The sequence below is a fragment of the Chrysochloris asiatica genome, unplaced genomic scaffold, assembly GCF_000296735.1.
Source record: "Chrysochloris asiatica unplaced genomic scaffold, ChrAsi1.0 scaffold00132, whole genome shotgun sequence".
NCBI lineage: Eukaryota > Metazoa > Chordata > Mammalia > Afrosoricida > Chrysochloridae > Chrysochloris > Chrysochloris asiatica.
Genome location: NW_006408650.1, coordinates 2,162,473 through 2,179,106, shown reverse-complemented (window position 1 = coordinate 2,179,106; position 16,634 = coordinate 2,162,473). Strand labels below are relative to the sequence as shown.

At 46.7% G+C, this 16,634-nt stretch overlaps 1 protein-coding gene across 2 annotated transcripts in view; it reads left to right on the top strand.

Annotated features, from left to right (window-relative positions):
- RPTOR (regulatory associated protein of MTOR, complex 1) overlaps positions 1 to 16,634 on the top strand; it is a 383,851-nt gene that overhangs the window by 242,049 nt on the left and 125,168 nt on the right. For both annotated transcript variants that reach the window (XM_006869519.1, XM_006869518.1), the window contains exon 7: positions 9,221 to 9,280. In XM_006869519.1, coding sequence (XP_006869581.1) covers positions 9,221 to 9,280 — 60 coding nt within the window. The remainder of the gene's footprint in view (positions 1 to 9,220; positions 9,281 to 16,634) is intronic.

The window sequence follows — 16,634 nt, the reverse complement described above, 5'->3', positions numbered from 1 at the left end:
CTTTCTCCCGCGGAGCGGCTGGTAGTTTCGAACCGCTGACCTTAAGGTTCGCAGCCCGATTCGTAACCACTACGCTACCAGAGCTCCTTAAAGGAGTCCTTAGTTGACCACAAATCACCTGTGCCACCCAGGGACCTGAGAGTAAAGGGAGTTTGTCTTGACTTTTGACAGTTGTCTCGATCTCCCCCAAAGTAGCCTGACAGCTGATCATGTTAGTGTGGCAGTACCCTGTGGTATTGGCCAAGTGTGTTCGCTTGTTAGCATGGGAGAGCATGTTCCCATGTCAGCATGGTCATGCATGTTAGCATGGCCACACCCTTTGGTGTTAGCATGTTAGAGCATGTTATCATGAGTGGATGTGTCGCCGTGACAGAGTGTGTCAGTATGGCAGAGTGCCATCATGGCAGTACCCTGTGGAGTTTGGCAGAGTGTGTTGGCATGACAGAGCGTGTCTGAATGACAGAGTGTATTGGCATGGCCTTGCATGAATACATGACTGCGTGTGTTGGCATGGTTGTATTGTTGTATCATGTCAGAGCATGTTGGCATGGTTAAGCATGTTGCCATGGCAGAGTGTGTCAGTATAGCAGAGTGTCAGCATGGCAGTACTCTGTGAAGTTGTTTGGCAGAGTATGTTGCCATGTTGGAGCATGTCTGCGCGATAGAGTGTGTTAGCATGGTTAAGCATGTTGTTGTGTCATGTCATGTTGTCATGTCAGAGTGATGGCAGGGTTGAGTTTGTTGGCATGGCTAAACATGTTGCCACATCAGAGCACATCTGCATAACAGTGTGTTGGAATGGTTAAGCATGTTGTTATATCGTGTCATGTTATGTCAGAGTGTGTTGACAGGGTTGAGTGTGTTGGCATGGCTAAGCATGTTGCCACATCGGAGCACACCTGCATGACAGAGTGTGTTGCCATGGCAGCGTGGCAGCATGGCCGTGCCCCTGTGGACATAGCTTTGTCATCGTTCAAGGCCCATGTGTTTGGCAGGTGTTTGTGGGACCCACTGACCCACAGTCGGCCCCTCTTTTGGCCTAGGGCTGTCACTAGAAGGATGTACCAGTGCAAACGCCTGAACTGAACTTGTGTCTTGTCCTGATTGCTGGTGTTGAAGCTCCAAAAGGGAGGACAGATTCTGTACATTAAAAAGTAGCGGTGAGTCCCAGATTTCAGATGAGTAAAGTGTCACTTTTTCCTTGATAATACTGAACTTTTAACTTGGTTACAGTGTCGGATGACGCACACGTTGGTTTCACATGGGAGCTTTTGGTTTCTATATTTTAAAAACCTGCTTTATTAAACCTGCTGGATTAAATAAAATGACAAGAGTTGAAGGAATTCGCTTGTTTTACTTTTAATAGTGTATTTATTGCCACTCTGAGCTATCTCCTGAAATTCATTTTTAAAAAGGAATATTTAAAACCTGACATCTGTGGTAATTTGCTTTATATTCAGAATGACGAGGTAAAAATAATCTGATCTGTGAACGCGTCAGTGACATCTTCATCAGTATAAACTCCTAGCAACTCCCCGTGCCAGCCGACATGAAATAAGCCGTCTACAGCTCAGCGCTTCCACTAATTACATCTAGACGCTCTGCCCATAATTCACAGCCAGCCCGACGGCTCTGCAAAGGAAGCGATGGCATGCGAGCATGAGCGCTGCTGTTGCACGGATTCAAACTCGTGATGCCCCTATGTTGTTAAGTGCCCTCAAGTTGCATCTGACTCAAAGCAACCCTCTATGGGGTTACTGAGGAGTGGCTGGTGGGTTTGAACTGCCCACCTTGTGGTTAGCAGTCCAGTGTTGCTCCTATAGCCCTATGTAATAAGGTTGTTGTTGTTGTTAAGTGCTGTTGAGTTGGTTCTGACTCATAGTGACCCTGTATAGAGTTTCTGAGGAGCAGCTGGTGGGTTTGAAGTGCCAACCTTATGGTGTGCAGTCCAGTGCTGACCTACAGCCCCCCTCCCCAGGACTCCAGTGAGCATACAGGACAAAGTAGCACTGCTCCACAGGGGTTCTGAGGCGGCAAATCTGCAGAATCTGGACACCACATCTTTGTCCTGCAGAGCAACTGGTGGGTTCAAACCACCCGTCTTCAGTTAGCAGCTCACTGCTTCACTGCTTTGCCTCCAGGGTCCTTCTCAGACCCAAAGGAACCAGGAAAGGTGTCTCAGTCCCGGGCTGGAGGGTGTGTAGGGGGACGCTGGCGAGTACACAGGAAACAGCGGGCTTGAGCGAGCACAGAGATGCCCATTTTCACGTAAACTGCATAGTAAGGGCTTGTGGAGCTGAGGCTTGTCACTAAGGGTCCAGGGCAGGGACACCAGGGACACCGGGTATGGTTTCAGGCCAGCGCTCTGTGAAGACGCAGCTTCCTGCTGAGATGAGCAATGAGAAAAGGAAAGCATGGCTACAGAGGCCCTGGTGCATAACGGCTGCAGCATCTCCTCTGCTCCTCACCCCATGTGGCACCCTCAGGACAATAACAAGGCTTGAGAGAGAGAAGGAGGCTGCTGGACCGTGGGGCGGAGGACCGCAGGAGCCCAGGGAACAGCGGTGTCGGGGCTGCCAGAGTCTGGCCAGGGCACTCAGAAGTCTCTTCTCCCAAAGAGGCCTCCACCCCTGTGCAGCCTCCACCGGACCTACCTGGCCACCTGGCCACCTGGCCTACCTGGCTGGGCCGCACCTGCCTGCAGGTGTCTGAAGCTGGCTGGGCAAGAAGGTAGAGAGGCGAGACTCAGTGTCCCCACAGAGGCATGGAACGTGTCCAGAGATGTGGGCCAGCCCTGACCACCCCTCCAAGCCCCACTAGCTCTACAGCGGTAAGGAAAGGAGACCCAGGGCCGCATGCCTGGGTGGGTGTGGGGACACTGACACCTAAGACAAGGACTGCCAGACGCTCCCATCATGGCTGTTTTCCTACAACACCCGAGTCTTTGGAGCCCAATCGTGTCCTTCGGTGAGGTGTAAGTGTATAAAACAATGGGCTCTGTGAAAAGCAAGGTAAATATTGAGCTGATAAAATAATAGGTCAAGATGAAAAGAGAGGAGAAATTGTTAAATCAGGTAATTGGGCAGCAGAGTGGTTGATAGTGAGACCTGTAAACTCAGTATTACAGTAAAATCATAATGGTGCTGAGCACCATCAGTCAGTTCTGATTCGTGTCCACCCTGTATCTACTGTAAATCTTTACCGGAGCAGAAAACCTCATCTACCACCAACCCTTCGGTTAACAGCCCACCCCATAACCCACTGCGCCACTAGGGCTCCCAAAAAATAATGAGAATCATGGAAAATGAACAATGAAGATTCAACATACAGACAATTCTTCTTGAAACAGAAATGAGAACAGAAGGTAAGAAAACAGTGTCTAAGTACACGCCACACTTCAACAAGTAGAAGCCTCTTTTTTCAGAAAGCCACCTTACCTAAAAGACATTCTGCACGCTCAGCCGCGACGGGGGGACTTCTGCCTGAGCCTGAATGCCAGGAGTCGAAGCTGAGTAACAGCAAGAGGAAGCCTGCGCCGTGTGAGGAGGAGGAAAAGCCTCGGTCCTGGAATGGTGTGCTAGCTGCTGGTGGGGCCCACGGGGACCCCGTGCACAGCAGAGTGAAAGTGCCCAGGCCTGCGGTCACTGCATCAGGCACCCTGGTCGTGGGTCTCCCTCCTTCCCACTGACCCTCTACTTTACCAAACATGATGTCCTTCTCCAGGGACTGGTCCCTCCTGATGACGTGTCCCAGGACTTGAGACTGTTAGTTCACCATCCTGACTTCTAAGGGGCATTCTGGCTGTACTTCTTCCAAAACAGAGCTGTCTGTTCTTCTGATGGTCCACGGCCATGAGTTCTTCACTCTGCCTTACTCATTGTCCAGCTGGCATTTCGTAGACCATCTGCTCGTATAGTTCATCGTTTTAATCGGCAAGAGTAGGAAAGTTATTTGGTAAAATCAAAAATGAATAAAAAAGCACCCAAACCTTTAGCATAATAAAGATGGAGGGAAGCATATGTCTTCAGCACAACCAGAGAGACTGTCTTCTCAACTGGTAGGCAGCCTCCTGCTCTGGTGATTCCGATGTTTGTGATGAAACAGGGCGCCCCAGGCTGTTCTGGGAATGCTAGTTTGTATAATAATTAGACAAGGCAACAAAGTGGAAGGTACACATAGTCCAAGGAGAAGGCACATTTGTATTATTTATGTATGGTATTAATTCCACCTTTGGAAACACCCAAAAACTCAAAGCCAATAAAATCCATTAGGAAAGTCTTAGCAATAACAGGAGTGTCCCACAGAGTGACTGATTACGGACTGAATGCCTGCGAATCAGAACCACAGAAGTCGGAGCGTCGCTAAGTCTGCTGCAGGGATGGGAGGGACGCAGGGGGCATCTGAGATGCCGGTTACGTGCTTTCTAGGAACCCTGGTAGTGCTGTGGTTAAGCACTTGGCTGCCAACCAAAACCTTGGCGGTTTGCACCCACCATCTGCTCTGTAGAAGACGATGTAGCCGTCTACTTCTATGAAGATTACAGCCTTTGAAGCCCCATGGGCCAGTTAGGCTGTGTTTTATAGTTGGAACTGACTCGAGGCGCCTGACAACATAAGTAATAAACCTACCACCCAGTCAGCACCTTGATAGGAGTCTACATCTACTCCTAGTCGTCTCCTCAACTAATACAGGCCTTGTCCTCCCTCCATCTGAACCCGTCATTCCCTCGGTACCCTTTATAATACTTTCATTTCATCTATGTGCGTTCATTAAGGACGTTCTTTTTCTAGAATGTCTAAATTTAGAATTAGACTCACTAAAGGAGTTTAGCTTTAGTAATGACTGTGATACTGAATGAGGAGTCTTGTAGGATCAGCACTGAACTTCCTGCTCACCAAAATTTAGGTCAGCAGTTCAAACACACCAACCTCCCCTCAGAAATCCTGTACAGGATCAATACGAGTCGGAACCAACACAACAACGCTGAGTGAAAACTGTAGGAACATTTTTATATGTAACTATGTTGTTCTTGTTAGGTGCCCTCAAGTCAGTTCCAACTTACGGTGACCATCTGTGCAACAGAACAAAACACTGCCAAGTCTTACCCCATCCTCACAGTGTAGGAGTCTGGTGCTTCAGGCATTGTGCCAGTCCATCTCATGGGGGCCTTCCTCTCCTTCACTGACCCTCCTCTGTACCGAGCATGATGCCCTTCTCCAGGGACCGGTCCCTCCTGACAACATGTCCAAAGTACTTGAGATGATGCCTCGCACCCTGGTGTGTAACGAGCATTCTAACTGTACTGCTTCCAAGACAGATTTGTTTGTGTTTCTGGTATTGTTGTAAAGTGCCACTGAGTCTGTTCCAACTCATAGCGACCTTGTATAGGGTTTCCAAGGAGCAACGGGTGAGCTGGAACCACTGACCTTGCGGTTCAAACTGACTTTGCTATCCCGCGCCTTAACCCATCGTGTGCCACACTAGGATTTCTGTTCTTCTGATAGTCCATGGGATAGTCAGTATTCTTTGTCAGCACCTTAATCCAAAGGTATCAGTTCTTCAGTCTTCCTTATTGTTGTCCAACTGACATTCTGTAGGCCATTTATTCATAGACTCACTTTGATTGGTAAAAGTAGGAAAGTTACTTGATAAGATTAGAGCTGATTAGAAAAGAAAATGTTGTCATGATAAAAACTGAAGTGTGTTCATTGTTCTGTCAGTCCATTCAGTGGTCGGTACTCCGTGCCAACACCACAATTCAAAGACATCATTCTTCTTCAGTCTTTCCTAGTCATTGTCTAACTCTCACATGCATATGAGTGATTGGAAATACCATGACTTGGGTTATGTACACCTTAGTCTTCACAGTAACATCTTTGCTCTTTAATACTTGAAAGAGATTTTTTTGCAGCAGATTTGCTTAAAGCAACATGTTGGTTAATGTCTTGATTTCTGCTTCCATGGACCTTGATTGTGCGTTGACGTGAGTGAAATAAAATCCTTGACAACTTCAGTCTTTCTCCATTCATTGTGATGTTACTTATTGGTCCAGTTGTGAGCAGTTTTGTTTTCTTGATGTTGCAGTGTAATCCACACTGAAGGCTGTGGGCTTTGATCTTCATCAGTAAGGGCTTCAAGTCCTCTTTTCTTTCAGTAGGCAAGATTGTGTCCTCTATATGTTGCAGGTTGTTTATGAGTCTTCCTCCAATCCTGATGACACATTCTTCATATATAATCCAGCTTCTCAGATTATTTGCTCAGCATGCAATTGAAGAAATGTGAATGGATACAATCCTGATACACACCTTTCCAGTAGCTGTAGTCTAGTCCTTTTAACTGTCTATAACTTTACACCGTACAAACACCGTGCTGGTGGTACACAGTGTACAAGGAGTAGCTCATCCCCACTGCTCTTGATGAATGATGTTGGAGTTTCCCCAATGTCAGTATGTGTTTGCTTTGCTCTGCTTTGTTTTTTGGGTTTTGGGGTTTTTCACTTTGTTTTTGCTCCTACATACAGTGAGGTTGTCAGCATTCTTTTCCGTGTCTTCTGTTATACACATTCAAGGGGCTCATACATACTGAAAAATGGTACAGCTGGGGCCTAGATGAAGAGCAGACTCCATTCATTGTTAGAGATAATGATCAAGTGTTTCCCAACGCCGTTTTACCTGTACAGTGAGTGCCATAGCGTTGTGTGCACGTCCGGCGGAGCCACAGCCTTGCTCGCACTGGTGTTCTCGGTCTGGCCTCACATTTGCTATGATGTGACATGTCAGCCTGGTGACTGGCACGTCTCTCCAAGCATGCTGACTGTCTGCTCACGTTTCCCCTTCTTGGGAATGCTATCCATGCCTCTCACCCCGTTTTCTATTGGAGTTTTGTTTATGTATGGTCCTAATACGTTAGAGGCATTCTTGATCGGCCTTTAATAATAGTCCTCTCCGGGTTGGTATCTCTCTCCACTCCACTCCCCACCCAAAAGAAGGCATGGCTGATTTATCTAAGTTTATTTATCTACGTTTCCAATTTTAGGTAAAATGAACATTTTCTCCCTTTTTTTCAGCTTATCTTTTTCAGACAAGTTTTGCTGCGGTTATCATCTTTGCCCGTCCCTCTCCATGTCCCTTGGATTTGTTTCTCTCTTCCGCCTTAAGCTCATCATCTAAAACTGCTCTCATCACGGCTACTTTTATGGCTAAACTTCTGAGATCTTATCCCTGAGAATGCTTTTTTTTTTAATGCTCTCATATTTACATGATGTTTTGGCTAGATATCAAATTCTATGTCCTCAGTTCTTTTCCTTCAGTAAATTTTAATACTAGTTCACTGTTTCCTATATCTTCTGTTCATCTCTTCTGCTCCTTTAAATATTATCTGTTCTCTCTTTCTGGAAGCTTCCAGAATTATTCTTGATATTTCATTGCTGCTGTGGTTTGCTGCCAAGTTGGTTCTGACTCATAGTGACCCTGCATCAGGTTTCTAAGGCTGTGAATCCGTATGAGAGCACAAAGCCTCATCTTTCTCCTGCAGAGCGGCTGGTGGATTCGAACTGCTGACCTTGCTGTTAGCAGCCCAGTGTGTAACCCACCACACTACCAGGGCTCATTGCAGTGTAGCTAAGTTCTACATCTAGAAAATGTATGTGCAAGGGTTAGATAGACTAGTCTGCCTAAAGCACTCCGTGCAGTAAATGTCGAATAGGTAGGCAGTGCTTTGTCTGGTATTATCATTACCCTATTTAGTCTCAGGGGTTTGGGAGCCATTTTCATTTCCTCGGGTTTATCTGCTAATCCCAAGTCTGGTCAACTGTCAGTCTGTCCCTATTGACTCTTGACTTTCGATAGAAGCCTACACACCTGGCATGTTCTATTAGGCAGGCTCTAGATTCTCTTCCCTCCCTCTGAAGACTGGTCCCATTCCTGTAGTTAATGAAACTGATTTTATGGGTGTTTGGTTGTAGCTTCAGTCTCTTTTGGTGGGCTAGTCCTGGGATCTGATTCTTACCCGAGGACAACCTCTCTGGGGGTCTAGTGGGAAGTCCAAGGTGTTGCCCAGCTCCATGGACTCAGTGGGTGGCAAGCAGGTGCCAAGGCCTCAGCTCCACGTTCCCAGCCTTCCAGCTGCTGTTGTCTGCTGCAGCCCAGCCCAGGATGGAGAAAGTTTGCACACAGATTTTGTGTGTCCCCTTCTGTGGCGTCCTCCTTTCCAAGTCGTGCTCCCTCAGTTTCCCAGCTGATTTGGATGCGTCTCTCTGAGCCCTGTCCCCAGGTGCTGCGTGAACCGAGGACGCCTCCACGGGCCGCACATTTCAGCTCATCTGCTCATTGGTTCCTTTAGTGTATTTGGTCCAGAGCTTATCATTGTTATTGACAAGAGTGTTAGACTGACACAAATTATTCTGTCATTACTGGAAACCAGAAGGCCAATCAATAAATGCATTATAGATAAAAAGATAAACATAACAAAGTAGCCTGGTTTGTGCAGGATTCAGACTTGGAAATGTTTCCTGTAGGTGGTTGTTCATCCATCCAGGGAGCTGGTTTATGTGACTGCCTTGCAGTGAGCGGATGAGAGTGTCCGAGTAGCAGGGCTCTGCTATTAGAGCTGTGGGGCCCCAGCTGACTGTATATTCCTCCCCTGGGTCCCTTGACCGTCACCAGCTTCCTTCACATCTCGTTTCCAGCATTTCACAGACAGCGTTAGTATGCTTATGTGTTTGAGTGGCGTTACCGTGCTTAAGGTTAAAGCAGTGAATTAAACTTTGACATTTCTCCCACTAAAAGCTCTACGCTGCCCTTTTCCTCTGTTTTACTAAGGGATTCCACCCTTCTGTGTGTTAGTGGTCCTGACAGGACAAAGATGGCTCCCCTCCCCTGAGTGCACACTAATCTTCTTAGGATGATTAAAATGGTGTCATTGCCCTGCTCACTGTCTCAGCCCAGTCCCCATATTGTTCCCTATGGAAGCTTGGTTTTATGGGTCTCTGGGGACTGCCTTTATGTGGCTTGCAAACTCATTTCTTTTCTTTCTGCTGCAAACTTATTGTTGTAGGCATCCAGCCCTGGTGGCAGGCAGCCAGTGAGATTTTCCCGTGAAGCCCAAAGCTGCCAGTGCTGAGGACGGACGTCTGAGATTCCCTCCTTGTTCTCTGTGCTGGACAGCTGCATGTGTGTAACTGTCCCAGTGCTGCGGTTCATGTTCTTTTCTTTCTCGGCAGGTTTTGCATGCAGAAGTGTGTCAGCTTGGTGCCGGGAGTCACACTGGATTTGATAGAAAAGTGAGTACCATTGTCACGCTCTTGTGAGATTCAGGATTGAGGACGGTGTCAGAAGTGCCTCCTATCAATACGGGCTGTGTTCTTTGCTTCTCCAGTTAGGACTTGCCGTGTGTGTGTACACATGTGTATCAACTGCCGCACATGAGTCATTTCTGCCTCCCCTAACTGATGGAGCCATGCCACAGCCTTCCTTCCCCAGTGCCCATTGTGTTCTCCCTCAGAACAAACCAGTTTCCGAGAGTGAGTCACAGTGACGTGAGCCCCTCACTTCCATGACGTGCTTCCCTCCTGTATCGCACGACTCGGGGCCAGACCTGCAATTGGCTGTTTGCTATGTTCAACCCACACTTCTGGCTCATCTGGGCCCATTTAGGCAGAATGAGGCTTTGTGGCACTGTTTCTAAATCCTGGGTCTGATCAACTTCACCCACAACATAGTGAGTGGTCTTCTAGGGCTGGGTGTACAAAACCACGTGGTTAAACGGCTGCAGCCTAGATTTAATGACATTCGGTAGGAAATGCAGCCTGCTCCCAGGAGTCTCCTAGAGCTACTTGCCTTATGCATAAGAGAGACAGACACAGGTGTGATGTGATGCCTCAGTGCCCACCAGTAGGGGAGCAGGGGCTGCACTATGACGTATTCCTGTCATGGGAAATTCACTAGATGGCAAATAAGAAAACTGTGGAAGCTATCCTGTTTCCTACGTGACGGACTTCCGGATCTATCATCATCTAAAGCGAAAAGCAGAGTGATTCGGATACATTCCATAGGACTCCCAGAGTTGGTTAAAAATAATGTGAGACTGTGTAAATTCGCACAAATGGTACCTGGGGGTCACCTCTGTAGGGAGGAGGAGGGAACGGCAGTAGAAGAGATTTGACATTTTCTTAGTTTTTATTCATTTATTTTTTTTTACAAGAATATTTGTTTTTGTTGCAAAGTACCGTCGAGTCCGTTCCAACTCATAGCAACCCTGCTGTAGGTTTTCTGAGGAGCAGCTGTTGAGTTTGAATCACTGACCTCATGGTTTAAACCAGCCTTGTGGTCCAGTGTTTATCCTACAGTGCCACACCAGAATATTACAAGAATATAGTCACCTAAAATACACTGAGGAGAAAGAATCAGCTGGAAACCAGTCAGGGCACTGTGTCTCCCTCCAGCCATGGATTTAGCATCTAAGGAGCCGTGTGGCTGGTCCCTGCACGCGTTCGCCTCACAATGCTTTTGTTCTCCAGCAGAACAGGGCGGCTATGAGCAGAGACTCCACCACTGATTGGAGGCAGCAAAACATGTGGAAGGTCTAGCAGGCCCTCCGTTCATGTCGCGGCTTTGTTAGCACAGTCGGCTCAGAGCTGACAGAGTAGCAGAGGCTGCTTGACTGAGGTGTGCTGAGAGCTTAAGGGGCTGGCATACTGGACTTGCAGTATCCGTTGTGAGGGAGAACCAGTGGTCGAGCTGGCCCCAGGCAAGCTGAGTGTATTGTCCTCCTTCATAGCAAGTACTGCAGCCTCCCAGCCCAGCAGAGGGGAGCTGTCCGAGGGGAGCTTGCAGACTGGGGTTGAGCCATGTGGGCGGCCGTGGCCAGCCCCAGTGCTCACGGTGGCAGTGGTGACTCAAACTCTTCTCCTTTCCAAGCAGACGGTCTCATGCTTCTCGTGACACCTGCCACATGCCGGGCACACATGTGCCTCCGTTGATCCCTTCACATTGTAAGCCATTGGGCAGCCTGGTGACAGTGGAGGTCAGCGTGCTGCTGCTGACCAGTTGTCCGCAGGCCATGCGTCACTTCCTGCTACTCGACATCTTTTTCCTTCCTATCGGGATGCAGGGCGGTGTGTAAGGTGTGCTGTGGCCAAACCCTCTGGTCTGGAGATGTACCTCCTCGGACCACTGTACCCAGGGAGTAAGACACAGACCCCTCACAGAGCTGTTCCAATGGAAAATGTTTGCAAATGGTGAACAAACCGTGACGTCATTGAGGAACATCATGGAGAAAGGGTGCTTTTCCAAACAAGAAAGCAAACAAAAGGATCTGTTGGCCTGCTCACTCTGTTTGGTTTGGTTCCTTGACAAGCTTTCAGAGTTTGCAAGCCTGGCTCATTAGAATTCAATTTAGATTCCGTCTTCCAAGTTTTCTTTCCCTGCCTTCTTCAGTGATCAAATATATATGTGTGTACACACTTATATGGAGAACTGGGGTGGTGCCGTAGGGTAAGCACTAGACTTCAAAGTCGGTGGTTCAAACTCACTGGTCACTCCTCGGAAACCCTGTACAGGGTCACTGTGAGTCCAAACCAACTTCACAGCATTTAACAACAAAAACAATGTACTTATATACAGGTGTATACATTTCACTTATATATGACTTTATACATGTATATACACTTATATACATACATGTATACATGTATGTATATACACTTATATACATACATGTATACATGTATGTTATTGTTAAGTGCTGTCAAGTCGGTTCCAACTCATAGCAACCCTATGTAGGGTTTTCAAGGAGTGGCTGGTGTGTTTGAACCGCCAACCTTGCGTTTCAAACCGACCTTGAGGTCAAGTGCTTATCCTCTGGTACCACCCCAGAATACACACAAATGTGTGTGTCTATATAACCCAACAAACCGTACCCACACAACAAATGTATCATGCACGTCAGCAAAGGCGCTTTCTGTCACAACTCAGTTGCTCGAGTTCGCTCGTTCAGACAGTTCTTGATTTAAAATTTCTTGATTCCTTTTCTTGCCTTCTTTAGATTTGCTTATGGGCACTGTTTTGGCTCCCTGAGCTCTGCGTCAGCCTCCGTCTCTGTGTGCGGGGTGTGTGTCTGTCCTCTCCTGGTCACTCAGCATGGTCATGGCCACTACAGACTCTGCTCTCGGCCCACGGTCATCCAGCTGCGTGCACATGTTCCCAGCTTTTGGAGTCCAAGGGCCATTAAAAACCAGCTAGCTTAAAAAGTTACCTTAATAGGGCTTTGGTCAAAGCCGTCCTGTTACGGAACAGGAAGCTGGAGTGTATTTAGTTGGGTTGCGCTTCCTGCATGACATCTTAGACCTGGTTAGTAGCATGGCCAGCCTAGATGCCTGGTCTCTGGACAGCCCCTCTATAGTCCTGTCTGCCACACACAGGTCCTGGAGCCTCCCCCGAGATTTGACATGTACAGCATCACAAGCCACAAAGGAGACCAGAGTGCTAACCAAGGCTCTCTGCAGGGTGCTGCTGGGAGACGGGAAAGGCGGAAACACCCCTCTATCACATGTCTGACACAGGGCGCAAAACTCAAAAAGCAAACGGAAACCCAGTTTAAGAAAGAGCAAATGACACAGGAGACAGTTTACCAAAGCGGGTTTAAGAATGGCAAATACGCACATGATAATGGCTGGCTTTTATTGGTGTTGGTAAGTGCCATAGAGTTTGTTCCCACTCAGCGACTCTGTGACTATAGGAATTCTGAGGAGCAGCTGGTGGGTTTGAACTTCAACACCGACCTTACACAGATTAAAATCGTGATGTTTGTGGTACAGTCCCACTTGTCTATATGTGTGAGACTTCATGGAGGGCAATTGACTATATAACAACTAAAAAATAAAATTAATATGTAGTGTGTGTTGGGGGCACTATAAAGGAACATCAGCCAAAACGACGGTCTTGGTTCCCCAGTGTCACTGCGGCAGAAATACCACACCTGGGTGGCACCAGCAAACAGAACTGTGTTTCATCCTTGTTGTGGAGACTAGAATGCAGGCAGCCTGCTCTGAGGGAAGAGCCTTGTCTCTTGTTCCCTGGGTCCTTGGAGAGCTTATGGCCAAGCTCTTTTGCATGTCCAAAGAGAGTGATTTAGGATACAGTGGCACAGTGGGATCAGCCCTGGGCTGCGAACCACAAAGTTGGCAGTGCAAACCTACCATCTGCTCCTTTGAAACCCTCTATAGGATCACTATGATAACACTTAACAAACACAACAGCTACACTAATACTACCTCATTAACATAGCAAAGCTGACCTAGTCCCAAATGCGATTATGATCACAGGTATGTCATTGTGGGTCCTGAGTGCTATTCAGTCGGTTCCAACTCACAGTGTCCCTGTGTAGGGTTTCTAAGGAGTGACTGGTGGATTTGAACTGCCGACCTCGCGGTCCAGGGCATTATCCATATAACTCTAACATAAAATGTACAATATTTATATTGGGATAATTACAAAACCTGATCAAAAATATCAAAGATCACAAAAAATGGGGAGATCATCTGTCTTCTTGGATAAGAAACCCCAATATGATTAAGGTATCAATTCTTCCTAATTTGATGTACAGATTCAATTCCGTCCCAGTTAAATTTACAACAAGGTATTTTGTGGATCTCAACAAACTGATGCTACGTTATATACTTCTCACTTGCTGTCTATCTTACTACCTGATGTTACGCATTTACGACGATAGTAGTCAGAGTCTACTGTCAGACTGTTTTACATGTTCACACCTACATACCGCAGGAAGGAACGCTGAGTGAGGTAAAGACTCCAGCGAGGCTAGGTTTTGTGTCAGTTTGGGGTGGGCCATGATTCTCAGTGGCGTGGTAGTTGTTATTGTTAAGTGTCATCGTGTCGATCCCAACTCATTGTGGACCCTGTGCAGGGTTTCCGAGTTGCAGCTGGTGGGTTTGAACCACCAACCTGGCAGTTCTCAGTCCAAGTGGTTCTATAGCGCCACACCCAGGCAGTTATGTAAAATGATGTCATTTGACAGTTATATAATGATGTGATTTGGTGTGAGATACGGGTCCTGCTTCACTTTTCTGCGGGTGGATGTCCACATTGCCAGCACCATTCATTAAAGAGACCATTTCTATCCCACTGAATGAACTTTGACCCCTTTTCAAAAACCAGTGTATGTTGTCCATACATGTTGTTGTTAGGTGCTATAACGTCAGTTCCAAATCCTAGTGATCCCTTGTACGGTAGCCTGGTCCTGCCCCCCATCCTCAGAATTGTTGCGTTAGGACCCATTCTTGCTCCACTGTATTGTCCATCGCTTTGGGAGTCTTCCTGTGTTACGCTGACCCTCTGCTTTACCCTCCTGATGGACGTACGTGTCCAAAGCACAGGAGACAGTATCTCCCAGCCTTGCTTCCATGGAATGTTCCGGCTGGATTTCCTCCATCTTCTAGCAGTCCCCGCCCGGTACAGCCATTTGTTATTGTAGTGCTCTCAAGCCAGTTCCGTCCAGTCGCTGTGCTCCCAGCTTTTACCCAAATGTCTTGAAAAGTTATATCCATGTAAAAACCAACACACAGAAACATGGTGGACTATGTGGACCAGCACCCAACTCCCAACACAGTAGAGGAGCCCGGCTGAGCACATTACTATGGAAGTGAGGAATGCCCGAGAGCTTCCAGGAAGGGAAGGGTACGTGCTCCTGACCAGCATTTCAGTATGATGTTGGGAGATGTGGAAGCCGCTGTAACTGCCGTAGAAAGTGATGAAGAAACATTGAAGAGATGTGTGCATCAACGCAATGGAGCATCCCGGGGCTCTTTGTTCGGGGACAGGGTGGTGTACTGGTTGCCCCTCCATTGAGAGCTGGCTGAAACAAAAAATGTGTCCTGTGTGGAAAAGAAGATACAATCGTTTCTTTAAGACAGAATTATGTTCAAAAGAGAAGCTGGTATAAAATTTGATTCTCAGAAATGACCAAGGATTCTTCCAGTCCTGAAATGAGTTGATTTGCAGATCAGTGACAGCTTTATCTTTCTCCAGCCCTGCCAATAGATGTAATCACAAATATATAGGACTCTGTTTGCAGGTAGATTCAGATTTTTTTATTCTAAAATAAATTAGATATATTTCCTATTTTGAATTTAAAACAACAAAAAACAACACAAATGTTTATAGCATCTTTATTCATAATTGTCAAAACCTGGGAGGAACCAGTATATCCTTGGATAGGTGACTGGATAAACAAACTGTGGTGTGTCCACGCAATGGAGCATTGTTCCGTGATTACAAACAGAGACGCTAACAAGCCATGAGAAGACACGGTGGAGCCTAAAGTATACAGTGCTAAGAAGCCAGTCTGAAGAGGCTGCATACAATACAATCCAGCCATGTGGCATTCTGGAAAAGGCAAGACGTTGTTGTTGTTGTTGTTGTTGTTGTTAGGTGCCATTGAGTCAGTTCCTACGCAAAGCAACTGTATACACAACAGAGCGAAACACTGCCCGGTCCTGCGCCATCCTCACAGCTGTTGTTACGTTTAAGCCCAGTGCAGCTGCCTCTCTGTCAGTCCATCTCCTTGGGAGTCCTCCTCTTTTGCACTGACCCTCCACTTTACCAAGCGTGGTGTCCTTCTCTAGGGACTGGTTCCTCCTGATAATAGGTCTGAAGTGTGGGAAGACGAGGTTTCACCATCCTGACTTCTAAGGAGCATTCTGGCCTCACTTCTATAACACAGATTCGTTCGTTCTTCTGGAAGTCCGTGTTACTTTCTATAATACCATAACCCAAGGGCATCAATTCTTTGACCATCCTTCATATTCATTGTCAAACTCTAACATGCTTATGAGGTGGTTGCCTCTACCATGCCCATTACCCCTCACACAGATCTCTGAACTCTTGAACGCTTTAAAGGAGTCTTGTGCAGCAGATTTGCCCAATGTAATATTTCATTGACCGCTGCTTCCATGAGCATTGATTATGGATCCAAACAAAATAAACTTTCACAACTTCAGTCTTTTCTCCATTGATCCTGATGTTACTTTTTGGTCCAGTTGTGAGGATTTTGTTTTCTTTACATTGTGTTGAATCCATACTAAAGGCCGTGGTCTTTGTTCTTCATCAGTAAGTATGTAAGTTATTTTCACTTTTAGCAAGCAAGGTTGTATCATCTGCATATCACAGGTGTTAATGAGTCTTCCTCCAATCACAATGGCATGTTCTTCTTCATATAATCCATGTTCTTGGATTATGTGCTCAGTATACAGATTGAATAAGTATGGTCAAAGGATACAACCTTGACACACACCTTTCCTGATTTTAAACCACTCACTATCCCAATGTTCTGTTCACATAACTGTTTCTTGGTCTATTTACAGGTTCCTCACGAGCACAATTCAGTGTCCTGGGAATACCTTTCTTCATAATGTTATCCGTAGCTTGTCATGTCAATAAAGGATAGTCAATAAAGCGCAGGTAAACATCTTTCTGGTATTCTCTGCTTTCAGCCAAGATCCACCTGATCTCAGCACTGGTATCCCTACTACCACATCCTCTTCTGAATCTGGCTTGAATTTCTGTCGATGTACTGTTGCGGCCATTTTTTTATGATCTTCAGCAAAATTTTACTTGCAT